The following is a 27,966-nucleotide window of genomic DNA, read 5'->3' as shown; positions in this document are numbered from 1 at the left end:
ACAAATATTTTATTAACTCAAAGCACGATGAACTCTAGACTCTAACTAGTGGCACATTTGTACAATATTTTAATTGAACGTAATGTCTGTAAAACTTGAATTGCTATTTCATTTTCCTTGCTCTCCATTCTTTCTTTAATTGAGAACAGTGGAGAACAGGTTTTTCTTGACTTTATATTTTATTTCATTTTTACATGGCTTTTTCAATATAAAATAGGGTGCTTTTGACAAAATAAATGTACAGTACAAAGAATACCTCACTATTTATTTGAGACTATTAACTCACAGTTCCTCAAAATGTTATTAATGTCAGAAAACTATTAAAGTCACAGTGCTTTTTAATTGTTGTAAACATTACAAACATTTTTCACACTGGAGGTGTTCACATGTATTTGAACTTTCTGCAAACATCCCACATATGGCAACAAAAACTGTTCACACAAACTTTGAGCTCCAAGTCAAACATTTTTATCAAATCCAAAAATATTAACCAAATGCATCCTACATCCCAGACAAAAAAGAAGAAGAAAAAGATAATCAAAAGCAACAAAAACAAAACGACAATAAAATAATGTTGACATCATATGGGTCTAAAACAGCCTGAGTGTTGAGGAGAGGCCATGTCCATGAGATAGTCTTCGATACGTGTTTCTATGTCTGAGTACAGGTCTTCAACCTGCTCCCTGAAAGGAGGATGCCACAGCCACAACATGGCAACCCCCGCCACAGCCAGGAGAAATAGGAGGAACAAACACACCTTCCAGCAGGAGCCACACCGCGTCTAAACAAAGAGGGAAGAAAGAAATATATAAAATACAAAGTAATATATAGTTACATCTATACAGTAAGGTAAGGTAACTAAGCACAATGTTGATCCCTGGTACTTTACCACATGTATTCAATATCTTTAACTCATTTAAAGATTCAAATTTAGAATAAAAAATATAATCAATAAATTATGTATTATCATATGTTTTTATCCCTTTGCGGCTACCAAGCAGTATATATGGTCAAATAAGTTCCCCTTTTCTAACATCAAGATTAACACATTAATGCATCGATAATTATATCTCATACAATATATTGGTAAAAAAAAAATAGCCATTGTTTCGAGTGAATACTTTTTACTTTTGTACTGTAACTACATTGATGCTTTTGTTGTCTTACTAATGTAAAGCTTTTGTCAGTTAATGAGAGCATTTGAGTATATCAAGGAATTGTGTTTTATACTCCCTAACCCCCGCCCCACACACCCACCCACCCACACACACACACACACACACACACACACACACGGCTCACCGGTCTCCTGCGGTGATGGCTGAGTTGCCGGAGCTCGTCCCTGCACTGCGACAGCCGGGCCTGGCTGGACTTACACTCCTGCTCCACGGCATGCAGCTCTGTCTGCAGCTCCTCGCACTGCAGACACACACACACACACACACACACACACACACACACACACACACACACACACACACACACGGCAGATTGAAATAATCAAATTGTGAAACTTGTACAGTAAATGCGCTACAGTACACTTTGATATCTCGACTCTACCTCTCTCTCCTTGAGTTGGAGTTTCTCCTGAGTGTGACGGAGCTCTTCCTTCACCTCAGAGTCCCTCCTCTCCGCCAGTCGTGTCTCTGCTTCCTCTGACATCACACGCTCCTGCATCAGCAAGTCCTGGCTCTTATTGCTGACATCTAGGGAATAGAAAGCAGTTTAAATTACTGATGTGTGTTGCACGTATTATAAAAATAGCCCTCAGTATAAAATAATATGACTAGTGTCTTGCCTCTGAGGTCCTGAATTTCCTCTCTTAAGGTCTGGTTGTCCTCTTCCAGCAGGGAAGCGTTGTACTGTAGGTCCTTGTTCCCCTGTCTCAATGACACCACCTCCTGCCTCAGCCCGGACTCTCTGCCTCTAGACAGCTGAACATTACACACTTTATAAGTACAGCACACAGTCAAACCTCTTTCCTTCCACCTGCTCTTGGACTACCGTACCTCCGCTTGGCTTTGCAGCTGTTGCAGTTGATCATCACTGAGGTGTTGGTTCTCCTGGAGCTGTCCAGAGTTCAGCTTCAGCTCCTCATAAAGGCTCTGCCACCTCAGTGACTCTGCGCTTACCTTTACAAGCGCTTCCTAGTGGCACAAAAACAAGGTATCTCAGAGATTCATGTATTAAATCTTACTTTTTGACATGTCAAAAGCAACATCGACAACCTGAAAACATAATTGAGTCAGTGACATTAATATGTCTTTCAGCATAGTGAAAGGGAAACATTCTGGTTGTTTATGTTTTGAGTTAAAAGCTAGATGTTTGTATGACCTGCAGTGTCTCAGCCTTGCAAAGCGCCTCAGTTTTCTCCTGTGTGACCTTCTGTAGTGTGACCAGGGCCCTCTCCTCATACACCATTTTCTGCTTCTCCATCTGTATCACCAGTCTCTTCACTCCATCCTTGGGAAACTTCTAAAAGGACACAACACTGCTGAGGTACACCTACAAATGCTTACAGTGTTAAACAAATCGATATAGTAGTATCATCACTGCATGACTCAGTACAAGTGTCGAGAAGGTTGGCTCCTTTCGGAAGGACAACATTTTGGGATTGTTGCAAAGAAATCATACAAAAACAGAAAAGAAACACTAAATGGTTTGTTCTTCACCAGCAGCTGCAGTTCTTACCTGCAGGCTGACTTGCAGCTGCGCCTCCAGAGCCTTGATCTTGTTTCTCAGCAGGTCTTCAGAGCAGCGAGCCTGTGTGGGTTAGAAAGGAAATGAGTGGCTGTCACGCTGTAGCCTGCAGATGGAAAATGAATGGTTGGTCTACCAGACTCTGTGACAGTTTGTTCCTTCACTGTCTGCGCTCACAGGTGCACAAAGGGAACTTGCAGCATCAGTGAGCCTCAAAACAGATCACCATGTCTGCATGTGCTGCGGCAATACACTGCACTGAGTGTGGAAACATAACGTATTAGTTCCCTCAGAATCACATACCTGAGTGAGAATTAAAAGGCACTCATTGTTTTAAAGTAAATCAACTTCTAGATCCACAGCTCTCAAAACTCAAATACAAATTAAAAAACAACAAAAAAGGGGAACACAAAGATCACCCTTTCATTCATTAAAGCAAAGAGAAAGCTAATGAGGATGCATAGCACCTATACAATACAGCAACTGAATGTCACACCCTTCCTGTATAAGAACGACAGCTTGCAGTATGCAATATAGGCTTTAGAGCGGAAGCAGGAAGCTCTTAACCACAGACTGCACAGGCCTTCCTGAGGTAGCATTCACCAAATGAGTTTTTCAGTGTTATTACCAGAGAACCTAGATAACATTTCCTCTTAAAACTAAAGCTTTGTGTTTTAGTATTTAGAATCTGTTACTGCGAAACACTGAGGGTTTTCGTGATGATGGAGAATCTTACCGTCCATATTTTGCTGGAGGAGTTCACGAGGTTTGATGTGCTCTCCTGGAGGGCTGCTAGCTTCTTCCTCACAGCCTCCTCTCTCCACAGGGCCTCCTGGCACACACACACACAGCAGAAGAGAGAGAGAGAGCTACAACAACATGCAAATGTGTGAGTGTAACTACAGTCAGTCAGCATCGTATGCCCACAACTTCAAATATCATCTCATATTCTTCATAAAAATACAACTGCAAGATTTCTTATTTTTGTCACAAACATTTAGGCAATTAACTCATAGTAGGCTATCTGGATATAAACAAACTACAGCAGCAAAGTATGACTGTTGCTTACAATCCTGTTCGATATGTATATCTCAATACTGCTTCTACTGCTTTTAACAATTGTGTGTCCTTTTCCAATCTATTTACTTCATGCCCTGTTTTTGTATTGCTTTGATTTATTTTACGAAGCTTTTAGAAGGCTCACACCCTGGTTAGAGAATAGTCTACAGTACAAAAAAAAAGAGCCTTATGGCTTATTCTAGTTAAAATATATATATATAATATTTATGAACCTAACTTGTCGCTTATTGCAAATAATCCAAAATATAAAGTAAAATACAGACAAGCCATTAAGTCAATTGCCACTAATTGCTCGCAGGCCATACTCTAGCTTCATATTATTTTAAAAGCAAAACTATCCAACTTGCATCCAAGGGTGATAAAACTGTGATGATGATAAATGGTTAAATGAAAACCAAATGTGGCTCAAATTGATAAAAGTCAAACTTATTTAAGTAATGTCAGTTAAACAAAATGTAGCTCACTTTGCTAACGTTAGCCACCAAAAGCTAGAGGTCATTCCAGACAAAGTGACTCTGTATCAATAAAATCCCCAATTTTTAAGCTTATGAGTTCAATGTTTTATTTACAAGAAGAAAATGTGTTCATTTCTCTAAGGGTAGCACAGTCCTGCTTTAACTAAACAAATCTGCAGAACTTACCTGCAAGTAGTCAGTCAACCTCTGAAGATCCTATAATGTGAGAGATAAGAGACATCAAAGACATTTCATTAAATCTGATTTTTGAAAATAAGATATAAAACCCAAGTTAGTTTAGCAACAGTTTGAAACTTACTGACTCCTTCACAGTGACAAAACCAGACCTGAAAGAAAGAAAATATACTATTAAGATAAAAAACATTTATTTGTGCACTAAGCTAGCAGTTTATCAGTATTAATTAATTATTCACATCGGTTTTATATCAAATATAAAACTATATGTGAGGAAAAAAAAGGTTGATCACTATTGCTTTTTATATCAAATTTGAGATTTAAGATAAACTCACAAAGTCTGCACACTGGACTCGTGCATTATCTTCTTTTGCAGAATATTTTCAGTTTTGATGATGAATTTTTTGTGGATCTTTTCTGTTTGGATGAATGTTTTGATGTTTGTATTTTGACCTTTAAGGAAAAGTTAGGACACAGCCTTGTTAGTATGGAAGATAATTTGCATTTTTGGTCCAAAATGTTATGTAAGTAGGCAAGACTTTAACCATTTATAATCTCTCTTTTATCTGTGCCTTTCGTCCTGCTCTGGGTTGTTTCCTTTATCTCTGGTGGAGAGGTAGATGCTGGACTTCGAGTGCTGCCTTTCTCCTGCCTTAGTGTTACCTGTTCTGACCATAATGCAGCCTGAGGGGAGAGAGAGAAGAGGCAGGTGTTACCCCCATCAATGTGAAGATGTAAAAAAGTTCAATAATGGAGCGTTATTCAAAAGTACAAAGTTCTTTACAGAGGAAAAAATAAATAAATTGACAACATTAATAATGAAATCCATTAAGGGCAAAAATAAAATAAATAAATAAAAGTAACAGTCATCTCAGATAAAATCAGAATCTGCTTTCTGATAACTTTAAAGAAGAAGATAAATCATTCTTCTTCTAAGATAACCATCTTAATAACATTGAATGATGTTTACCCAGTTGCTGGTGCTTGGGCCATCAGATATTTTGCTGTTGGGTGTTAAAATCATCGTTGGAAGCCTTCCATTAGCAGTGGGAGTATTTTGGATGTTTGTATACAATTTCTCTGACTTGCTGAATGAACTGTAATGTTTCAATGAAAACGTGTTTGGTGAAAGTTTCCTCCTGGAAGAATAGTTGGACATATTTTCACCACACGGCTCTGGGCTCACTGATCTCCTCCTGAGGAATTCAAGATGCCTCTTTTCCTTCAGTTCATTTTTGATCAGTCTGGTGTTCAGCTCTCTTGTTGGGCTGCGACATGAAGTCACGTTGTTACGTCCTCGCAGGTATTCACGTTTCTCTGCTCTGAGGTCCACTTTCTGGTCAAAGGCTTTCTCTGGGGAGAGCTGTGGTCCTCTGACAGGCCGGGCGTCCATGGCTGTCCTCTGGCTGTCCTCTGGCTGTTCAACTGCAACAATGTATCAGGAAATTAATTGAACTGTTAAATATGATTAAATATACAGTATGGCACACCATCTATAGCGGACTGGTATGATAGTCTCAATGAAATATTTGTAAACGAAACAATCACAAGCAGAAAATGCTTGTATCCCCAAATTGTGTTTTTTTTTCCTCAATGAAAAACGAATTATATTCTATTAATTAATACAATTACATTCTAAAAAGTAAAAAGGATAAATCATGAAATCTATATAACTAATTATGACGTTGTTAACTGCTGCTGTAATGTGATTCCAACATTAAGGAAAACATGTCAAAAAAAGCAATATCTAATATATGTTAACAACTGATTAAGAATGATTCAATTCACTGTGTGTATGCAATCATATAACTAAGATATACAAGTTTTCAGTATTTTAGGTGCAAAATAAGCTCAGACAGTGAGATACATTACAATATATATATATGTAGATATGTATGTAACAGAACAGTTTTCTTGTTGTTCCATATACATAGAAAACACTGTATAAAATATACCCTAGAAGTTGTTTGGTATAAATGCTTGTATTCCTAAACACCTCTTGTGAGAACTTGCAGCTAACAGAAATCATGTTTCTCTATTAGCTATAATTAAATAACTCTGTAAATAACTGTTGCTAATTTAGAATAAGCAAATTGGTGAATGGGCTCCAAAGTTATAGGAGGAATATGCTTCAAATTAAACAAAATGCAAAGCATAAACAGTTTCTTTTAAATGTAGGATGCCCTGTGTTGCAAATGAATGAATTATCTTTATGAACCATTGAGGTAAGTTGTAAAAGAAGCAGTATGAATAATAACTTGCAAGGTAATGCTTTTATTAATAAAGGTAATGGTGCAGTGGTTGCATTGTGTTTGCATTTTGTCAGAAAGCTCTTTTATCGCTGAGTATCAGAGTTCTCAAAGACAGACAAGGCCCTGGTGTATCGAGACTCTTAAGGGAAAATGTTCAAGATCATGCAATCACAAAATGTTGCTTGAAAAGCAGAAATCATAGATCTTACCTAAAACGCCATGTCATTCAGTGGAAAAAGTCTTCATGAAGTGAATGTGAAGTCCATTTTCTCACTCTTCTGAAATAGTGTCGGTGTTTTGTCTGTTTCACATGTAGCTGTTTCTGTTGAACATAATTTTACAGGAAGTGAAGAGAACCATAGCGTCATATGTTCCTCTATCTCACCAGCCAGTCGCATCAAACTGATGCCATACACGGGTGGGCCCCAAGATTACACACACACAGACAATTCCCCCTGCAAACAGGCGGGATAAAACACACCACAGTGGAGAGAGCTCTAAAAATAACAACAGTCTTTCATTAAAGTGGGTTAAAGAGGACTAGACTATATTCTGTCAGAGTATACAGCAGATTTACCAATATATTGTCAAGACAAGATTTTGTTTGGACAGAAGCGTATAACTTGAATATTACCATTCACAGTTATTTTGTGTTATGTTATGTTACATATGTAAATTGGAAAAACCCCAATATATTTGAATCTGGGCATTTTATTTCGTTTTTTAATGATTCTTATTTGCTTATTCATTCTTTATTTTTGACCCAATTGATCAAAGTGTGAAGCAAAAGGGTTCCCTCAGATTATAGATATTTTTGTGTTGTATTATCTTGTTATGATGTATAATTGTCAAACAGGCAGTTGTCTTCTGTAAATCCTGTGGCTGTGGTGGTTCACTCTACTGAAGGTGACCCCCAAGAACCCAGTGGCCACAGTCAAACTTAAAAGGTGAAAACAATACCAGTGCCTCTGTTGTAGCTGGTTAAATGGGGCGGATAAGTAAACTTCAATCTAAAACTGTACAGTAGATGAGAGCAGACTTGTAATCTGTAGTTGTGTATGGGTTGTTTGCATTAAACCAATGTACTCTTATTTATAATAAATTATAATAATAATTAAGGTCATGATTATCTTCAATTGTATTTTACCTAATGCAACGGCTCTTAGCAAAGAGTAGAGCTATCAACTCAAATAAATGATCTACATTGATACCATAATCTCTATTAATCCAATCCAAAAAGTGAGGACAGTGACAAATGGTATCTGTGCGTACAGCTCCATCTAGTGGTCACTTCCTTTAACAACCCTAAAAATAGAAGCTCTACTCCACTCTCGCGATACTTCAGGAGGATATCTCGTGTGTCCGCCATCCTTGTGGCTCTTTGCAGAAGGGCACGAAGAGGCCGAAACAAACAGAGTGCCCAGTATAGCAGGAATACTTGGCTCTTCTTCCTTCAATCATGCTGTCCAGGGTCATTGCTGTGTCAGGTATGCATTATTATATTAATCTAGCAAATTATTGTTGTATGAAACTCTCATGCATAACCAGTGTCAGGTCGGAGAAACAACAGTTTAAAGTGAATGTGAAGCTGAAGGGTAAAGTGAAGGCCGCACATTGAATGGGAGACGTGCTAATGCTATTTTTAAGTAGCTTAGGTAACTACAAGCAAGGTATAACTGTAGCTATTGCTTGTATTGGCAATAACGCAATTGACTGTTTAATGTATTGTATTTATATCAGACACCACTAATAGTTGGTTACAGCTGTGTTGAATGATCTAAAAGTAACTATAGCAAACCGAAGCTAGTTAGCTAGCTTTAGCTCTGCACGCATGTAAATGTCACCTTTTGACAGCTAGCGTTGGTCGGTATTGTGTCTTTACGTTTTTAATAAAGGACAAACACCACTTACACAATGCAAATCCACAAGAAGTGTTTATTTTATCTTAATGCTTTCACAAGTTATTCATTTGAGGACAACCTATTTGCTACCTGACATTTGTATTGTTGATATCATGCTATCAGGTGATATTAAAATGTCTTCATACAATTATAGGATTTCTTGACTTCTGTATATATTGAACATCTATACATTTCCAGTTTATGTATTACACCTGGCAAATACAACAGTCCTGGAACTATTACAACCTTCATGAAGGTTACAATGTTCAGCTGTTGTAGAAACAATTTCAGAGTGGTGTTGAATGCTTAAGTATAAAATAAATGCACTAAATATGAATGAAAACAAGCAGTATTTGCAGCCCTGAATTTACATCATTGTTTCTTCTTGATTGCAGCCAGTAGCCTGAAAAGCACTGCCCCCCTTGGAGCTGGGTGAGTGTGTTTTTTAAATATATTTTTATTTAAGTATTTGTTGCCAACAGGATAGATTTAAGGAATAACAAATATGAATCTTTTATCTTATTAAAAGTGATGTATGATTTTGTTTTGCACAGTCTGATCCAGGCCTCTCGCTCCCTGCACACATCATCCCAGAGTCTGGCTCCAGTGCCCCCCCTGCCAGAGGGAGGCAAGGTCCGTCATGGCTTTGTACCAGAGGAGCTCTTCCAGCTACTGTACCCCAAGACTGGAGCTACAGGTCGGTAGACGCAACACTCACCTTTTGGTTATTTAATTTCTCTTAGGAAAAATCAGTGCTGAAATGAAACACTGAGTATTTGAATACCGCTGTATAGCTTCACTTAAATCAAATAATGAACATCAATTGTAACCTTAATAGCTACCAACAAATATTACATACGTATTCTCATTAGGTCAAAACCCAACAAACATCAAAGAGTTTCGATGTCAGTATTAAAAACATCATCCATGCAATAAAAAGTGTAATTTCCAAATGTTCAATAACTCATTGTGGAGGGAAAGATTTAAACAAATAGTCTGACATTGAATTAATAAAATGCAGCGGCAAACAAAAGTCTTAAGCCCTGTTTAGAATGGACAGAGTTTAAGCAGAGATTTTATTTCCTTTTGAGTTGTTCACATATGTAGTGCATACCAACTGAATGCTGCTTGTAGGTTTCCGTGGCTTATCACTGATTCTGATCAAAATTAAGATGCTACATGAACATTAATTCATTGACTGATACTATTCTCCATGCTGATTTTTCTCACTAGGACCCTACATGCTGGGTACTGGCCTCAGTATCTGGCTGCTCTCCAAGGAGCTCTACGTTATCAACCATGAGACCATTGCAGCCATAACCATCGGCACCGTCCTCGTCTTAGCCGTCAAGAAATATGGGCAAAGCGTTGCATCTGCTATTGACAAAATCGAAGAGGTAAGCTAGCAACCACTTGGATTTGCGTTTTTCTCTTTTTTTCTGACCAATTATTGGCTACATTTTAAAGACAAAATAACAAGGATCCTTCTCGTTTGGAAAGAGCTTAGTCAACTTGACGTTTTACCTTCATGTTGTATATTTGCATTTCTTTCCCATGTTCTGGTCCGAACACAGCCAAAATGCAAACCTAATCCTACTCATTCTGCCTTTTTCCAAATGTCTGATCTTCTTTTTTTTGTATAGACATGTTTGTATGCTATTTGTCTTTTTTTATTTGTGAACAGCCTTTTCAAGCACTGATATAATGCTGTGTGTGTTGTGTTTTTGCAGGATAAAGTAGCCTTGATTGAAGAAGTGAAGAACGAATACATGGCGTGCTACGTTGATGCTATCGAGGAGGAGAAGAAGGAACAGTGGCGAGTGGATGGAAGATCCATGCTCTTCGACGCTAAGAGGGTAACCAGCTTTGAACTGTCCATTTCTATTTTCCCATATCTTCATAATGTTCTGTTTCATATTCACACGGCACTCATTACACAATAAACATGCATTATTCTAAACTTTACAACAGGAACCTGTTAGTATTTTTATCCATACACATTTTGATACTTAGATTCCCATATATCTGACCAAAGATTACTCTATTCTTCTACTCTCATTTAACTGTTGCTCAGGTAAATGTTCCTCCCTCTGCACTTTCAATTGTCAGTCTGGTAGAACCATTGAACCATTGAACAGCGTTGTTCTCAGTTTACAAAACCAAACTTCTTTTATAAAGCCCTTCATACAAATACATTTTTCTTTGCTAAACTTTTGACAAACTAGCTCATGTTAGATCATATGTGCTGTAAAGCCAATACATCAGAGTAAATGTTTAGATGTAAAGAGCATGTAAGGAAGGAGTTTAACCTGCTTTAAATGAATATGGAAGATGCATTAAATGCCAACATTAGCAACCCAAATGTAGACCAGGTGTATTTCGTCAGTGAGCATTCTTTGACTGTATGGACTGCTCTTCCCCTCAGAACAACGTGTCCATGCTGTTGGAAACCAACTACAGAGAGAGGCTACACCATGCGAATCACGAGGTGAAGAGGCGCCTGGACTACCAGCTGGCCCTGCAGCACCTCAAGGTCCGGATGGAGAAGGAGCACATGGTCAACTGGGTGGAGAAGAACGTCGTCGGCAGCATCACCGCCCAGCAGGTCGGTGTCAAACTGTCAAAACCTCCAGCAAGAGGAGGATGATGATGAAAATGTTTTGCTTTTCACAAATATTTTTTTAAAGTCACCATTGCATTTGTTTTCGGGGCGATTAAAGTCTTCATTTTTCACTATCTTTCTACCTTTTTGACGATCAAACATCCAGTGTCAGGGCGGTATCTCTAGTCTTGTCCTCTTATGGCGCGTTTCCACTACACGGCCTCGCTCGGCCTCGCTCGGTATGGCTAGGCTTCGTTAGGACTGGCTCACTTTATGGCGCATTTCCATTACAGTTTAGGAACTGGGGTAGTATCTATAGTAACGCAGTGTAGGCGGAGCCGTGACGTCATCTTCAATGAGAACCCCAGAAAAACAACACAGCCGTTAGCTGTTAGCACTCAGAGCTCACAGCTCCTCATATCTGTTCAGAAACTAGACACAAGTTAAAGAAGTACAAACCACAGACTGTCTGTGTCATGGCGAATACAGTCGCTGCTTTATATATTTCTATAGGCCGTTGTTGTGAGTGTGGACGGTCGGAGCATATACTGCGTTAGCTTAGCCAATCTCCATTCAGAAAACACGCATTTTAAAAGGTTTTTCGCCTGCCGTCTGTCTGCAGACTTGTCAAAGCATTAATTCATGGTTTTTACTAACCGGTATCAGTATGTTGTTACTTCGGCATCATTTTGAAACGTGTATTACAATTAAATCACGGTCAAATATGTCCATCTTGTTGTAGTTGTAGCCCCCTTGCCAGCGATTCTCTCTCTAGTTTAGCATACTCAACCCGACTCAGCCTCGTTGTCTCTGGCCCTAGACCCACGATTTTATGAGGCCAGAAAAACTGTGAATTAGGACCCGCCGGCCGGTACTAGGCCAAGTGGAAACGCAACCAAAAACAGGCCGCTGACGTCACAGCCCTCTTAAACCGTGCTCCGCGCTGTAGTGGAAACGCGCCATTACTGTCTTGGGCCAGCTGTAAAACATGATAAGAGAAGCCCTCTCTCTACAAACACCCATTTTTTAAAGATGCACACTTTCCAAGTTATCCAAGAGAATGTTGTCATTATTATTATTATTATTATTATTATTATTATTATTATTATTATTATTATTAGTCAAATACTCACACTTTTCTGTGAGGCTCTTGGAAGCAGCCATAGTTATTTGTCTGGGAAGTTAGCACGTTTTAGCTCCCTAACGTCTGTGACATGGAGATTCTTGGCTGACAGATGAGTTCACTTCCTGTCCATCTGGAGATACTTTGGACTTGATTTCACTCGACATAAATAATTACCTTCCTGTCAGAAAAAAAAAAACATGTTACCCAAGCATCTTTAGAATGAACTGGACTAACGATACACTTTAGGTGTCACTAAAATCTAAAATACAAATAATAAACAGACTTAATCTGTTAATCTCATACTGATATTCTGAACAAACTGTGCTGTTGTATTAGCTGTAAAGTGTCTTTACTGTAGGGTATTTTTATTATTTGTACAGCACTTTGGCTCGACCAAAAATCGTTTATAAATGTGCTATATAAATAAAACTTGATTTGATTTAATTACACTCCCCAGCCTTGTAATTAGGATACAAACCATATTGCAACACGCTCTGATGTCATCTCTTTTGCATCTGGAGTTAAACAGACCATTCAAACGGAATATCTGATAAAAACAAGAAATGCCTTTTTTCTATATATAAAATAAGGACCTTCTTTATTCTTCATTTTACAAAAGACAAATTATTTGAGTTTGGACTTCTATTATTACTAATAGAAAAACGAAGCCGCCCTTATTTATTGTTTTTTGATTTACTTCTAAAATAAGAGATTTCTTAAATGTTTTATGAAGTTTACAAGTGGACACTCAATGGTTTGCATTTGTGTTTTTGTGTTTGTGTTTTAGGAGCAGGAGAGTATCGCCAAGTGCATCTCAGACCTGAATGTCTTGGCCAAGAACATCAAGGCCAAAGCTACAGCATAAACGGTCGATCCTCAGAGAAGATTCCTCTCATCCCCAACCCGCAGTCCCATGACGAGACCCCACTTTTCTTTACAGAATAAACGTTATCCTCTCTAAAGATTGTCTCTGTCAATATGTTTTGGGTGTGTACAGTATGTGCACGTCATCTGATAGTAAAATAAATAATTCTCTTATTCAACTTGAAGTGGCTGGTTTGTTTTTTTTCCACTTAAAGCAATGTCTTTTCTTTCTATAAACACTGAGTTTAACCTTTGCATGTATTTGTCAGTGTTGTTGGGTGTGAATGTGGACCATACTTACCGTCACCACTTTTATAGCCATAATAGATTACGCTCGAGCTAGATTATTGTATAAGAGCCTTTTCTGGATCACTGAGGACCTTTGATTGCTCTGTATGTGATACTGAGAAGCATTTTCAGACCTTTGGACTCATAATGAGCCACAGACACGCTCCCTTTCACCATACCTCTCATACAAATCCTTAAAATGACAAATCCTGCCAAGCCTCAAGATCCGTCACTCCTGTCAGATCTCTGCACTTTGATCCTCGCTCCTATAAGCAGGAAGTCAAGGAACATTTCTTGGCAGTCTGCGTGGGGAGCAGATGCATTCTGCTCGGTAGAAAATCAATTTAAAAGAAGAGAAAGATGACACCAGAGCAGGGCTGACTGACAGGTAATGAATACATTATGGAAAAGATTATCAGAGGTTTAAATGGAGGGATGTTTAATACATCTTGACTGTTGGTGGCATTACATTCTGTTAAGAAATATAAATGTTTTGGCTCTTCAAAAAAGTAGGTTAACGTGAAACTTCATTTAATCCAGGAGTCATGTGTTTTAATTATTCTAGTAATGTGTGTATTTGTGATGTTTGTCGTCTTGTTGCTAAATTGGAGCAGGTGTTTTTTTCTATTTCGGTTTTAGAAGGTACTCTGTTTATCTATAATATATTCAGATCCAAGTCCAGTCAGCAGGTGAAATCCTGAGGACAGATTAATAATTACTGGTGTTTGTTCATTTTAACCATGAATTTATAACATTTAACTGAATGGGGTTTTCCCTCTTCGTGAATGATCAGAGTTTAGTTTTAAAGCTAAGTAACAAGTGAAAGTCTCAAGACACTAAGACATGTTTAAATGTAGTGTAATATGAATCATTGCAACATGCCTCTTAAGTTTTCTAACACTATCTGACATTGGGCAACCTGAAAGACTGATCATACCAAAACACATTGGACAGTAGCAATAAAACACCTGAGTGTGCTTTATTTGATTGTTTCTTAATTCAACTTTTAATTTGTGAAAAGAATGTGTTATTTTGTCCTTCAGAAGTAAACAATGTAAATGAACCAAGTGGGTAAACAGATCCCTGTTTATGTCATGTATATTTGCAACATCTGTTGTTTTTTGTGACTTGTTCTCTGTCAGATTGACAGCATAGGAAACATCTTTTCCTACAGGTTGGAGAGGCTCTAAGTATTTACTGCCAATCTGAGTTTTGACTCTTCCAGAAAGAGGCAGACGTAGTTTCACAATGTTTGGAAACACCGGACCTTTCTCATATGCCCCGAGGTTAGTATATTTAATTTCACTTTCAGGTTTACTTGGGATTAATTTGGTCAAGCCTTTGAACACCAATGACATTATTTACGACACTACTGCTCACACCCTTTCACGATAAAACATAACTGTGTGGTGGTAACTGCAGCTGATGGTTTATCTTCATATCTGTTGCTTTTATCTCTCCTCAGGGGTTTCTCCCAGGAGGACCTCCCCCAGCAGAGGAGAGCTTTCCAACAAGACGACCTGAGGGGCACTCCGCTGCAGAGAAACAACATGTCCAGGCCGAGTGCCAAATCCATATACAGTAGGCTCAGACATGAACAAACCTAATTATTGTGTCTATAAGATACATATTTGTATTGTTTTCACGATGGACAACACACATCAAAGTCTTTCAATTGCAAATGACACTATTAAATTGACATTGAATATTCAAAAAATGTAAGGAACAATCATAAATACTCAGACATATATACAAAATAGATTTATATTATATAAATGAGTGTTGTACAGTGACTACAACATGCTTACAGGTTTGCATGATTGCTTGTAAAATAACATTGTAACAACGTGTACCCCCGAGTTATTCACTTTTTATATAACAGTTTACTGCTATAATTATTAGCTTGAAACCCCATTTTCTGACATTTATGAAAGATTTGTTTTACATCAGAGCAGAGAAAGGAGTACTCTGATTCGCTGAACAAACATCCTGACAACTTCCACGTCAGAGTGGAGGTAAGTGATGCCTAACACAGCGCCAGCATGGAGACATCCTTTATCTCTCCTCTCCATGACCTCTCCACTCTGTCTCCACAGCACCTGTTCACCTGCGAGCTGGACGGCCAGGAGGTGAAGACGATGGACGACTGCCTGGCCAAGCTGAAGAGGCTGGATGGGAAGGGTCGCCTGTGGCCTCAGGAGATGATCATGGAGGTTCAGGGTGGATATCTGCTGCTGAGTGACATTGAGACCAAGGTGGGTGGCTTCACACTTTAGATAAAGATATATCCATTTTCTACAGCACAAGGTGAAGCACTAGGCCCAAAATATGTGGACACCCTTTAATATTTGTCCCCCCTTTAAAAAAAAATTCCAAGTGTTTTATATTTTGTAAATGCTTTAAAAGTTAAAGTACTATGTTGAATGTGTAGCCGGAGGAAAGTGATTAAAGGGAACAATCTTTAAGAAGCAAGACAATATGTTAAAGGTCTCTCATTAGTTGATTTAGTGCTGTAATTGATCAAAGTAATGGATGAAAATGTACAATTTCTTTTTTGTACTATCAACAAATGCTTTTGAATCCCTTTTTTCTTCAGAAGGAAGTGAGGAAAGTGACAAAAAAAGTATGCTGGGGTCATATCTAGTCAAATCTTAATTGTTTGATGCAGGTTTTAAACTATATTTAACATTTTAATATTGATCTTTTAGCCAAGAAAGAGCCTTTTAGCCTTGAGCTGGGGTCATTTGTCGGTTTCTTTATCCTTTTCCAAAAACGTTTCAGTGGTACAAAATGAAAAACAACAAAACTATTTAAATCATATTTGGGAAATGGATCACCAAACAAATGTTTTCTCACTTGCCTGACAGGTAAGTAGGTCCATAGCTTTCATTTTTTATTGAGTACTAAGTAGATCTACAAGCATTTGTTTTTGGTTTATTTGAAACATTCAAAAAGATCAAATCTAAAAAAGTGGACTTTGTCAGGGATAGAACAATAAAGTGCTAGACTTATTTCCATTGCTGTTGGTGATGTTTTCTCGGCTCGGAGAGCCAGGATGACGGAAAGCATTCAGTGTCTGACATTTAGATTTATTAGAAAAGTAGTTTGTTAATAATTTCAGTACTGATTATTAATTGAGTATTTCACCAAAACGTTTGTCCTGTTGAATCTGATTCCAGGCAGAGCTGGAGTCGCTGCCTCTGCTCTCCATCGTGAAAACCAAAGCGGTGCTGGACAGCTGCGCCTACAACTCCCTGCTGACAGTTACCGTGCAGGAACGAAACAAACGCACCCGCCAGGTCTTCATGTTCCAGTGTGAGGAGACTGGGGTGAGTCCTGTTTCACCTGAACCCTCAGCGTGATCTCTGGACCGTAACTTAACTATGTGACAGTCATGTTCAGATCTCTGAAAATATCATCACTATTTTATAATTACTGATTGTTGCAGGTGTCATTGGGGTTTCTTTAAACATGGTTCATCTGGAAGTAAAAGTTTGTGAATATGAGGGAAAAACATCTAAGCAATGAGGATTTAGAAAATAGACATACGTACCCATGATTCATGGAAATTCCTTTAATGAATATATTTTTTGCAATACGAGAAATTGAAGTTATTTTGATTAGCTCTTCAACTCTTAAATAATTACTGTTCTGTGTTAAAGAAGGCAAGAGAGCACATAGTCTGCCATCTGTGTAAACGTTCATTATAAAAAACGTCTAGTGTTGTAACAGTAATGAATACATCGAACTATGACATGACACTTGGATTAACGTGAATTGGGCCAGGAAAGCCCTTTTCATTTCATATTTTATAAGGTGCGGGAACCATGATTATTGATGTTTAATAATAAGCGTGAATGCTTGTGTCACAGAGGGGTTTAACTAAGGGGCGTCTCTGTTGTACCAGGCGGAGCAGGTCAAGAGTGATCTGGATAAGGTGGTGCAGAGAGGAGGTGATGTGGAGCCGCGCAGAGAGATACCTGACATCAGGTACAATGTCACATGACATGAATACACTCCAGAGGGAGATCAAATCGAATGAATTAGAAAGTAATTGAATAGTGAAATGTAATAATGCTGTCTGTATATTTTCAGGAGTAATCTTGAGAATATAATCGGGCAACATGTCCCAGGGCGGCAGGCCGGGCCTCGTCCTGTGCTGCGAGAGAGAACCCCCCCACCACCGGACCACCCGCCCCCACAGTGGAGGGACAGAGAGCCAGGTACAGCTTCATCTAATTCACTGAAAGTATATGAAAAACTATTTTTAAGGATAGGAATAAACGATTTAATGATTTAAACATAAAGTTGAAGCCTCACGTTTCTCTAAAATGAAAAACCACATTAAAAGCATGTCTTTAATTTTCTCATAGAAATACTTAGAAAGCTCATTATCTTAACATTGAAAGGGATTGAGTTTAACACTTCAGGGTTATAAAAACAGAAGGCACTCTCACCGGCACTTTTATTGGACACTTAGACAATAAGATTCACTTTATTGTCCGAGTGGAAATGGTTCCTTCTCCAAGTTAAGCCATCGTAAACACAATACACAGCACAAAAACACCATTCAAACATACAACATATAATATCTACCTATTGCAAATGGACATGTACAAATAATAGCAAACGTGTATACTGTGTCATGATGATATTTGTTTCTTAACTATTAATTTTGATGTCTAGTAGAAGGTATGCAGCCTCCAAGATCCTACACACCACAGGAACCGATGATGCACCATCGTGATCTTCATGGACTACAGATCAGCCCAGAGCCGGCGGAGCAGACGGACACAGAGAGGAGCACAGTCAGTGATACGTTAAATACAAGCACTACTATTGGTCTATATCCATGATAATAAATGATCATAGATGTTGTCTAATCATCTCGAAAACATTGTGTCATGTGTGTGTCTGTTCCTTTTCCCAGGACATTTTGAACCACATTATAAATGACTTGGAGATCTTCATGGGCAGAGTGTCTGCTGCAGTAAATGCCTCTTCTTTACCGCAAGGGGAGAAGAGCAAGAAGAAAAAAAGCTCATCTAAGAAGAAGAAATCTAAAAAGAATGGTAATTTGTATCCCTAGTTTATATTTCCAATTGCACATAATGAAAACAGAAGTAATTACTGGAGAAGTGTCTCACTAAAGGTGCTGATATGCTGATAATAAATTAATAAAAATATGTTTTTTTTTATGCAGGTGCACCCGATGCTAGTCTGCCAACCTGGGAGGAATACGTCTCCTATCTTCAGAAAGTCAAATATGGATTCAATCTGCTGGTTAGTACTTTGTCAAAGCTCTTGATGTCTCCACAGAGTTGTTTGGGAAAGATTTTGGGTGAAAGCTTGAACGTGTAAACAGAGTGTGATTTCAGCAGGAAGCAGTGTGACTGAATCTGTTTGTGTTGCAGGGCCAGCTGGAAGGGACCCTGAGCAGCCCCACGGCTCCTGACTTCGTCCACATCTTCTTCAACAGTTTAAACTCGGTGAGCTCTTTTAAAAAAAAATGTCACTGGAAGAATCTCAACCCACCAATTATTTACAGGGATTAAAAACTCTAATTAGGCAAGACCAGAAACATATGACAGAGACACAGATTACTGTTTATTGCTGCAACTGTTAGTCGAGTAATAGATTATGCGAGGGACAGGAGAATAATCGCCTAGTATTTTGAAAATCGATTAATCGTTAAAGTCATTTTTCATTAAAAAAAATGGCAGGAAATGTTCTGTTCTCAGCCTCTCAGATATGGAGAATTTGTGCTGTTTTATATTATATATTAAACTGAATATCATTGACATTTACAGTCTCTTGTCATATATTTCTGTTCTTGAGCATTAAGGTTTTTTTATATATTTTCATTACCATGTGTTCTTTTTTTTCCACAATAAATAAAAAGACTAGCCACAGCCATGCACCAGAGACACTATTGAAGATTTGCATTTGATGCTCTCGCTGTCAATCTTATTTGTATTCACTTCAACAGTTCATACTAACTTCCTTCTTCCTTTCCCACAGATACTGCCTGAGTACCCTGCAGACCTGCCTCTCACGGTGCTCTCCCCCCTGCTGACGGAGGCGGCCCTGCGGCTCCTCAGTGAGGTTGTGGACCCCGAGGAGGACCGGCTGTGGAGGTCTCTGGGAGACTGCTGGAACTTCCCCAGGTGGGGCGGCCTTTATGACCCTCACACACTCTCATAAGTCTTTTTATTGGGCCTGTTACCTCCTCTTATATAACCCACTGATTGTAAGTGTCACCTGCCCTCTCACGCCCTGACCTTGGGCGTAGTGTTTGCTGATATGACGCATTCAGGCCCTATAGAAAACGTGGTAGACAGGAGAGTGTTTAAACTATCTCATATTTCAGTTGTAGGATGGTACATTCAACTTCAGGCCTAACTTTTGACAGAAGGGAATATTTATTAAATGCATTCATTTGCTAATGCTTTATTGGTGTGTTTTTTAAAGTGTATATGAACAAATGGTTGCCATTTTGTAAAAAAATCCCTTTATCTGGTGTTTAGCTTCCTGTGGCGGTACACTTTCTTTGTCGTTAGTAGTCCAATAATGGAGTATTTAACCACTGAAATCAGATGAAGGTGCATTATACATTGGATAAACAAATTAATTTCTTTATTTTTTTACCTTTGTGCACACCAGCTGTTCTCCTTTTCCCAGGCTTTATGCTAAGCTAACCATCTTGTGGTTCTTGCTTCATATTTACAGTGCTACACAAGTAGTATCTTAAAGTGTCACAATTATTTTTTTAATTCTTCAGTTTATAAACTCTTCAGGGACTGGGCCTTATTAGAAAGTGAAAACATTTTGTGATTCAAAATGACATTGTGATGACACGTGATTTTCTTATTTTGTGCATGCTTGAATGTCAATCACTCACAGATTTGTCTAATGAAACTCACTAGAAGCAATGATTAATACAGTTCATTTAAAAGGTCACTAAAGCATTGGAAATCTTTGTTTGTGTTTTAAACGTGGCTGATGTCCCTTCGCAGGTCGAGATTTCCAAACGAAAATGTCCAACCTTACATCCCAGAGTTCTACGATGGCTGGCAGCCGTCTCCCCTGTCCCACAGACCCTCCCCCCTGCCTCCGATGAGCAGGTCCAACAGTCAGCGCTTTCCCCCCAACGCCCCCCGTGAGCCCCCTCTGTACATGAGGGTCATTTACGATTTCATGGCCAGGAACAACCGAGAGCTGAGCATCATGAAGGGGGAAGATGTTCAGGTGAGATGAAAAACTTTGACTCAGAATTAAGAAATACAGTATTATGCTTGTGTTTTTAAGCACTGTGCAAGTATTGTAGATAAAAATAATAGTGAACATGTTTTATATGAAGCATATTTGGAGTAGATTACTGTATGCAGTTGTGAAGTACTTAGATATTTGTATTTATAATTAGTAATACCAGTGTAGAAATCCAATCCAATAACACACATTTTTACTAAATAAAAAATACAATACAATAAATAAATACTTAGTAAAAGGACAAAACTATTAGCATTAAACTAAAGTACTCATTCATTTCAGAATGATATTACATATTATTATAATTATAAAACTAAACCATGGGTGTTTTTTATGTATGAATGGTGCTATCTATAAAAGCTATAATTTATTGTCTTTAATGCAACTATAAGCTGATAAGAGTGAGTGAAAATTCAGTGAAAGACATTGACATTGAAACAGCAGGATGAGAGCCAACGTCCAGGCATAATACCCTGTTCAAAACTTCACACACCGTACTTCTGTACCACTCAGGACTCAGTCTTGTTTCTCTGTACTTTTTCATCAAGCTGTTGTGCATTCCCAGTCCTTTCTGGCAGTATCAGCATCCAGGTGTTTGAGATGTTTGGTTCTTCTGGCTTTTACAGGTGGTTAAGAAAGAGAAGCAGTGGTGGCTTGTCCGTAACTCCCGGGAGGAGGAAGGCTACGTTCCTCAGAATGTCCTGGAGCCAATAAAGAGCGACGAGCATGCTCAAGACCAACCGGTGAGCTAAGCTTTACTAAGTAACCACTTAATAAGTTCCACATTATATTTTATTCCCCTCGCTCTCCCTCACAGTGGGACGCTCGCGGGGGTCCGGTGACTCTGGACATGTCCTCCACATCTGCAGAGGTCAAAGCCTGGCTGGAGTACAAAGGGTTCTCCAGAATGTGAGTGAAATAACTCAGTGGGACAGGAAGCTATAGCATGTCTGTAAATAAGAGTTGTGATGCACTAGAAAGTCGTATATAATCGTTCATGTGTCTCCATGTGCAGCACTGTGAACAGCCTCGGGGTGCTGTCCGGCAAACAGTTCCTGGGGATGAGCAAGGACGAGATCAGGACTGTGTGTCCAGAGGAGGGGGGGAAGGTCTTCTTCCAGCTCCAGGCCGTTAAGTCAGCCATTGCAGTAAGTAACGCGTTATGTGCTACACTGACTCTATAAGGCTGTGTCAGAATCACATTGCTTATATACTAGTAATATTTCACTAATAATAAAAAATAGAACTGCATAAAATGTAGAGTTTGTGTATGTGTGTAATGCCGGGATGTATTCTAGATTAGCAATCATTTATAAGTATGGGATGTTACCAAGTTATTGTACAAAAATCAACTGCCCCAAAATGCATTGCAGCTTTTCAGACTGTCCAATGGAGGACTGAGACAGACGTTTTAAATAATATTTGGATAAAACCATTAGGAATGATGGGGTTAGGAGCGGTTAAGAGGAAAATCATGGGAGCTCACATACATATTGTACTATAGAAAAACGGTAACATGGACTGTCAGAGTAGACATTTGGATTGAGAATACTTCAGTGTGCAGTCTGCTGGTAGTATGCATACTTCATCTTTCATTTAGTAGGCAGTAATGTGAAACCATTAATGGCTCATCCTGTTCCCTACAGCTCGCCAGTGAACCATCAAGCCCGTTCATTGGCCGCTACTAATGACCTGCTTCACTTGGGTTTGATTTCTCCTACATTTCTTTTGAATTAACTGTCTAATTCATCTTTATGTCATAAATGATTTACCTCTGCAATTCAGTTATATAAGGAAAAGCACCTTTACTGAATGAAACTTCTATATAACTTATCACCAACAGCAGTAATTGTGACTTAAATCAAATTTGACTGCAATTTATTTGACTATTAGTTCAAGTACATTTTGTATAGGTTTTCTGACTGTTATTTACCCCAAAAGCCTGTATGTAGACATGTGTTCAATCAAACAAATCAGATCTTCTTTCTCTTATCTGTATTAACTTATATTATATTTTATTGTAATGGTTAGATGTCATGTATTGTATATTGTAAAGTAATGTTGAAATTGAGTCTAACAAGTAACATAATGTAATGTAAAGTGATGTTGAAATTGAGCCACAAACAAAAAGAAAGTGCAAGATTTACTTTAATCGGTCCAAAATCATTTCTCTTTCAAATGTTAATTAAGTGCTTTAACTTAACTTTTCCTTAATATCAATACAAATTTGTATTTCTTTTTACACAACTCTGATTCAACTTAGAAATGTTTTAGAACGTGAATGTAATCGTTTGGGAAACTGTAACATGTGATCAAAGGACCTGAAAACAGCATATAAAAGAAATATACTACAAACAATGTCACTTGTCCTGAATTTACAAGTTATTGAGGCAGTTGCACTTGTGAACGTTGTTCCTTTCATTATTACGGTGTGGAGGAATTGTCCTTCACTCTTTCTTGTTTCCCCACTTGGCCATCTTGTTGTTGACGGGAGTCTTCATGAATCTGTCCGACTTCATGTAGGCAGCGATCTTCTCCAGAGCCTAAGATTTCATATGAAGTCATTACAAATAATAACTTTGCAAAACCAGCCCACAACTTCCCATACATGTATACTTTATTTACAGTGGTGGAAAGTAACAAAGTACACTTACTAAAATGTCCATTGTATCCTACCTTATACTTAAGCTACTTGAATAGTAGTTATTAGCAACTTTTCCCATATAAAAATAGATGATGTTTTTTATATAATTTGATGCAGTTCTTTACTAGTAATATAACCAGTATTTAAAAAAAAGTTACTAAAATTGTTTCTACATTGACAAACATCAGCAATAAATTGCTCTTACATGTATTTTTAAGTGATAAAAAGAGAATATAATATTATATAATAATAATACACTTTGAAGAAAGCCACTCTGCATATTGAGTACTTTTACTTTTTATACTATAAGTACAATTTGCTGATCATTCTGTGTACTTCTACTTCAGTAGCATTTAGATTTCATTTTCTTCTTCCACCTGATATTATTTACCTAAAGACATGACACCGAAACCATCACAGAGAAAAACAAAATGTGCAGGACTTTGTATTTCCTGAATGCAACTTTCAGTGGTGAGTGAAGGATGTGTGTTTTTTATCAGTTGAGAGTTCTCACCTCAAAACGGTCTAGAAGATCTTTGAGGTTCTTGAAGTCATCGAGGCACGTAGGGTGAAACATCCTGTGCTGATCCAGCAGCTCGTACATGACGAAGTCCACAAAAGTGATCTGTTGTAAAGAAAAGTTGTATTAACAAATATGTTGAAAGCGAAGTACAGGTTCAAACTAAGCGGCAAATGTGGAGGCAGAGCAGTGAAGCCTATACATAAGTAGAACAAAACTGCAGTTCATCAGTTGGCCACTTGAGGCCGCCTGCAGAAAGGGGCAATCTCCATAGAACTCAATGTTGAAATGTCCAACTCCTCACCAGATATACTGTACGTTTAACGCCTGGTACACAAAACAAGATTGGTCTCCATTTCCCTATTCATGACAACTTGTCAATAACAACCATCTGACAATAACGTCCATATTTTACAGTCAACCAGCCTTTGAAGCTGCACCCATCAACAGTGCAGTCAGTCATTGTCTGTCCCCATTATCCAACTCGGTAGGTCTACATCAGCTTTATGAAATGTTAAAGCTCATCTTTCTGGTTGTTCAACCCACAGACTTACTGCTTTGTGCTGCGTCACCTTGAATCAACACCGTTTCCAGCAGAAAAGCTAATAAATCTACCGTGTGCGACCTGACCAGCACCGAACAGCAGACAAAGTTAGTGACCATATAGCAGCTCGAGAGAGACCCAGTTTTATTCATCAGAAAACAACTCTAGATGTCAATGCTAATTTTTCTTTCTAAGGCCATTATATGTCAAATGTATGTAGGGTGGTGGTGTATTAATACAGTTTAAAATGACATATCTGACATACCTTGTCACCAGCAAACCACTTCCTGTCTCCCAAGAAACCTGAGAAGTTCTTCAGTGTGTCTGGCAGCATCTTAAGGAACCCTGGCTTCATATTGTCCTGGTGTCAGAGGTGATGTTGGCATTAGTGAAGACTCAAAGGTGGAAAGTGGCAAATTCAGTGTTACTAAACGTTTAATGCAGGACTCACAAAGTCAGCATAGCACAGCCTCACAAAGCCATTTCTGAAGTCCATAGCCTGGTTCTCCATGATGTCCACACGGACCTTTTCGTCCTCTGTCTCTCCACCTGCAATCAGATCAGAATTAATGAGACACTTGAGGAAGAAAAGTGAGACACTGACACATGCATATCATTGTGTGGTTCCTTATTTTTGACTAAGCAGAACATGAGTTTTCCTAAAAATATTAGAAATCTTATTTTGAAATGTTAAAGGATGAATACAAAATACATCTTTGTTCAAGGCATTGGATGACAAACTCATTTTGTGCCATAAGAAGATTGTACCCTGAGACGGACAGAATTGCATATTAAGATTTAAGATTATAGGGATTCAATCCTTACCCTATTGGTGTCATTTATCTAAGGTCATTACATTGTTAAATTAACATTGACTTCAAAATAGGTTACAACAAAACACTTTTAGTTTACTGCTTCTGAATAATAAAATTGTCTCTTTTAACCAAATATATAAAAATGTGGAACAAATACAAAATACTTACACAAATTGTGCTTACGAGCAATGTATCTCATGATAGCATTGCTCTGCACTATTTTTCTGTCTCCATCCTCCAAGTAGGGCAGCTATGGTGAGATGTTAAAAAGTATATTATATACATTTCGTATTTCCAGCTGTACACTTTCATTAATAATTACGGGTTAAACTGACTTACATTGGGAAAGTCCATTCCAAGTTTGGGTTTTTCATCAGTCCAGCAGCTCTTGTCAAAGTCGGGAGCTGTGTGAGAGAAATACAGGTGAGATGATGAAGCAGGTATACTGGATACTTGCAACATTTCTTTGGGTATAAAGCTATGCATCTGTTGAAATCTGTACTTTACCTTCACCACAGACGTAAAACTTGTTCTCATACTTGGTGCCGGTGTACTCCAGAAGCAGACGAGCAGGCTGTGCGAGCTAGATTAGAGTCCAAAAATCAGAGATTGGATGAGATATTGTGGTTTTCTCAGATTCTTTTTAATCAAGATTAGAATTTTTTTTATCTTCAAAAAACAACATGGCTGTGTGAGCGCCGTCTGACTGTCTGGTTTAGGCCACATAAATGAGCACTTTTGCAATATAAGCAGGGGCGGAATAAGTGTTCAGATTGCTTAATTACTTCCATAGTTAAAGGAATTGTCTGCTAAATGTACACCAATAATACAATACCGTATGTACTGTAGCCCACTGAGGGAGAGCTTATTTAAAAAAAACTTGTCAAGGAACTAAAAATAAAACAATTGCATTGTATTTAAAGTTTTTTTGTAGGTTTTAAAATGACAATCTTCAATGTACAGTAAGTAATACAACTGTCAGATTCAATTAAAAATAATACATTTAGGTAGGCTACTGTACCTCATCATTGTACTAAGTTTAAATACAGTTGCCTACTTCACTAAATGTAGGCCAACTTAGTTACTTTACACAACTGATTGACAATAAAGAACCTTGAACCTTGATTATGGGGTATGGCCATAGACTGTATGGCTCTGGAGGCTTGTGTATATGATATCATATTATTTATTGATTTTTAGAAAGGTTGTTTGTTGCAGCCTCACCTGAAGTTTAGTTCAAACATTGAACCACAGGGGACTTGACCTTTCATTGGTTCAACAACAACTCCGTGTGCACATTTGCTCCTAACGGCTCTCTGTTACAAATGCCATTGTGCAGATTCTGCAAGTAGCTAACCATTAGCATTTGGTGTTCATTTTAAAAATTACATTTTAGAAATAAACAATTAGACATTTAGTTTCACTGGTAACATTGCTCATCCTAAAAAAAAACAGCTCCAAATGTATGAACACTTAATTTTTAACCCTTATGATTACCTGATTACCATCGTTAACGTTTCAGTAGGCTACGTTTAATTATTTATATTACTGTTAACGTTAAGGCTAATGTTTAGAACACGTGCACACGGAGCCGCGCCTGATTACATCTCCGTTACTTAACATTTTATAAAATGTCTTATATGCTTATAAAACACACTGGCGTTATGCAGCACACTTTTAATATCAGTATTAAGACGGATACAAAGAGTTTGACGTGTTCGGTAACCCGGGGTCTGGCGTCGAGTAACAACGCTGCAAACTGCAGAGCTCATAAAGAAACAAAGAAGACGTCCTAACTCACCCCGCGAATATCCCAGTAAGCAAGTTTCATCGTCATTTTCAATCACTTTCCGAAACCACAGTGTACGTAGCAGATGGCGACTCTGCTGCTTGCAGGAATGGAGGGTTGTTGAGTTCAGCTCGTTGAGCAGCGTTTATCTTTTTTTTACAGCCGGTGGGCGGGGTGAACCGGGAGCCCACACAACCGGTTCTTTTGTTTGCCGAAATGCATTTCAATGCTGTGTGAATATGAATACGCTCTTCATATGCTTCATCTATCAATGTGACATATGCAAATGAAGGTTATTGTTACCACTTATTGTTCATGTAAACCTGTTTTACCCAAACCTATGCTGAATCATGCTGAGATGCAAGTCCAGACTTTTTACCATTACCATATGGAAAGCTGCCTGCAACTGAATGGCAAGTGTGTGTGTGTGTGTGTGTGCAGGGATTATAGGAGGCCTGCTCACACAAGACAATCTTTAGAATGATTTTTGCAATAATATGTTACCCAACAAAAGAAAGAAAGACGAAAGTTCATTTTGACTTTGGAATTGCAAAATACTAGCTTTCTCTGGAGCTAACTCAATCTTCTTTAGTAGTTCTCCTCAGATGTCTGTCTACTTGCATGCTCACTTTTTATTTATATCTTTAAAACTATAGTTATCCAAGAGTTACCAGTTGAAAGCTTTTTTAGGATTGAAGTTCAGATTGTGTAGTGAGAATATTTTCTCATTGACTCCTTCCACAGACATTGTTTACAATGATTCAATTGCAGAAATCAATGCACATTTACTTTTGCACATTTGCACATGACAAGTGACTCAAACAATTAATTATTGACTTGACAGTAGATCCACTAAAAGAATGTCAGACTAATTGGTTAAGCACTGCCGAAGAAAACAAGCCATATAATAGCGGTTACTATA

General features: G+C 38.2%; 4 protein-coding genes across 5 annotated transcripts; 2 read left to right on the top strand and 2 right to left on the bottom strand.

Moving 5' to 3' along the window:
- Window positions 1-320: 320 nt before the first annotated feature.
- LOC117494341 (TRAF3-interacting JNK-activating modulator) lies at window positions 321-7,025 on the bottom strand. Its single transcript, XM_034145202.1, has 14 exons — window positions 6,892-7,025; window positions 5,401-5,855; window positions 4,976-5,114; window positions 4,766-4,883; window positions 4,555-4,582; window positions 4,422-4,451; window positions 3,437-3,532; window positions 2,692-2,763; window positions 2,335-2,475; window positions 2,010-2,147; window positions 1,799-1,934; window positions 1,561-1,706; window positions 1,303-1,419; window positions 321-781 (listed from the first exon to the last, which is right to left on the bottom strand). The coding sequence occupies exons 2-14, from the start codon at window positions 5,821-5,823 to the stop codon at window positions 581-583; spliced, it is 1,785 nt and encodes a 594-aa protein (XP_034001093.1). The 5' UTR covers window positions 5,824-5,855; window positions 6,892-7,025; the 3' UTR covers window positions 321-580.
- Window positions 7,026-8,027: 1,002 nt separating this feature from the next.
- Window positions 8,028-13,360, top strand: atp5pb (ATP synthase peripheral stalk-membrane subunit b). Its single transcript, XM_034145203.1, has 7 exons — window positions 8,028-8,169; window positions 8,979-9,015; window positions 9,138-9,280; window positions 9,817-9,980; window positions 10,314-10,439; window positions 11,009-11,188; window positions 13,099-13,360. The coding sequence occupies exons 1-7, from the start codon at window positions 8,142-8,144 to the stop codon at window positions 13,174-13,176; spliced, it is 756 nt and encodes a 251-aa protein (XP_034001094.1). The 5' UTR covers window positions 8,028-8,141; the 3' UTR covers window positions 13,177-13,360.
- Window positions 13,361-13,695: 335 nt separating this feature from the next.
- Window positions 13,696-22,653, top strand: eps8l3b (EPS8-like 3b). Of its 2 annotated transcripts, none has more exons than XM_034145200.1 (18): window positions 13,696-13,851; window positions 14,638-14,749; window positions 14,929-15,044; window positions 15,414-15,478; window positions 15,560-15,718; window positions 16,643-16,792; window positions 17,371-17,453; window positions 17,559-17,686; window positions 18,153-18,271; window positions 18,394-18,535; window positions 18,667-18,746; window positions 18,878-18,952; window positions 19,485-19,630; window positions 20,480-20,711; window positions 21,359-21,475; window positions 21,550-21,641; window positions 21,748-21,880; window positions 22,379-22,653. In XM_034145200.1, the coding sequence occupies exons 2-18, from the start codon at window positions 14,712-14,714 to the stop codon at window positions 22,418-22,420; spliced, it is 1,917 nt and encodes a 638-aa protein (XP_034001091.1). In that variant the 5' UTR covers window positions 13,696-13,851; window positions 14,638-14,711; the 3' UTR covers window positions 22,421-22,653. The 2 variants fall into 2 exon arrangements, with proteins under 2 accessions (XP_034001091.1, XP_034001090.1); XM_034145199.1 differs by having other exon boundaries at window positions 18,150-18,271.
- A 209-nt stretch (window positions 22,654-22,862) lies between these two features.
- LOC117494340 (glutathione S-transferase Mu 5-like) lies at window positions 22,863-27,235 on the bottom strand. Its single transcript, XM_034145201.1, has 8 exons — window positions 27,057-27,235; window positions 25,763-25,838; window positions 25,595-25,659; window positions 25,424-25,505; window positions 24,892-24,989; window positions 24,706-24,801; window positions 23,891-24,001; window positions 22,863-23,275 (listed from the first exon to the last, which is right to left on the bottom strand). Exons 1-8 carry the CDS (start codon window positions 27,090-27,092, stop codon window positions 23,180-23,182), a joined length of 660 nt encoding a protein of 219 aa, XP_034001092.1. The 5' UTR covers window positions 27,093-27,235; the 3' UTR covers window positions 22,863-23,179.
- Window positions 27,236-27,966: the final 731 nt, after the last annotated feature.

This window comes from Trematomus bernacchii, unplaced genomic scaffold (assembly GCF_902827165.1).
Source record: "Trematomus bernacchii unplaced genomic scaffold, fTreBer1.1, whole genome shotgun sequence".
Lineage (NCBI taxonomy): Eukaryota > Metazoa > Chordata > Actinopteri > Perciformes > Nototheniidae > Trematomus > Trematomus bernacchii.
This window is presented reverse-complemented; position numbering and strand designations above follow the sequence as displayed.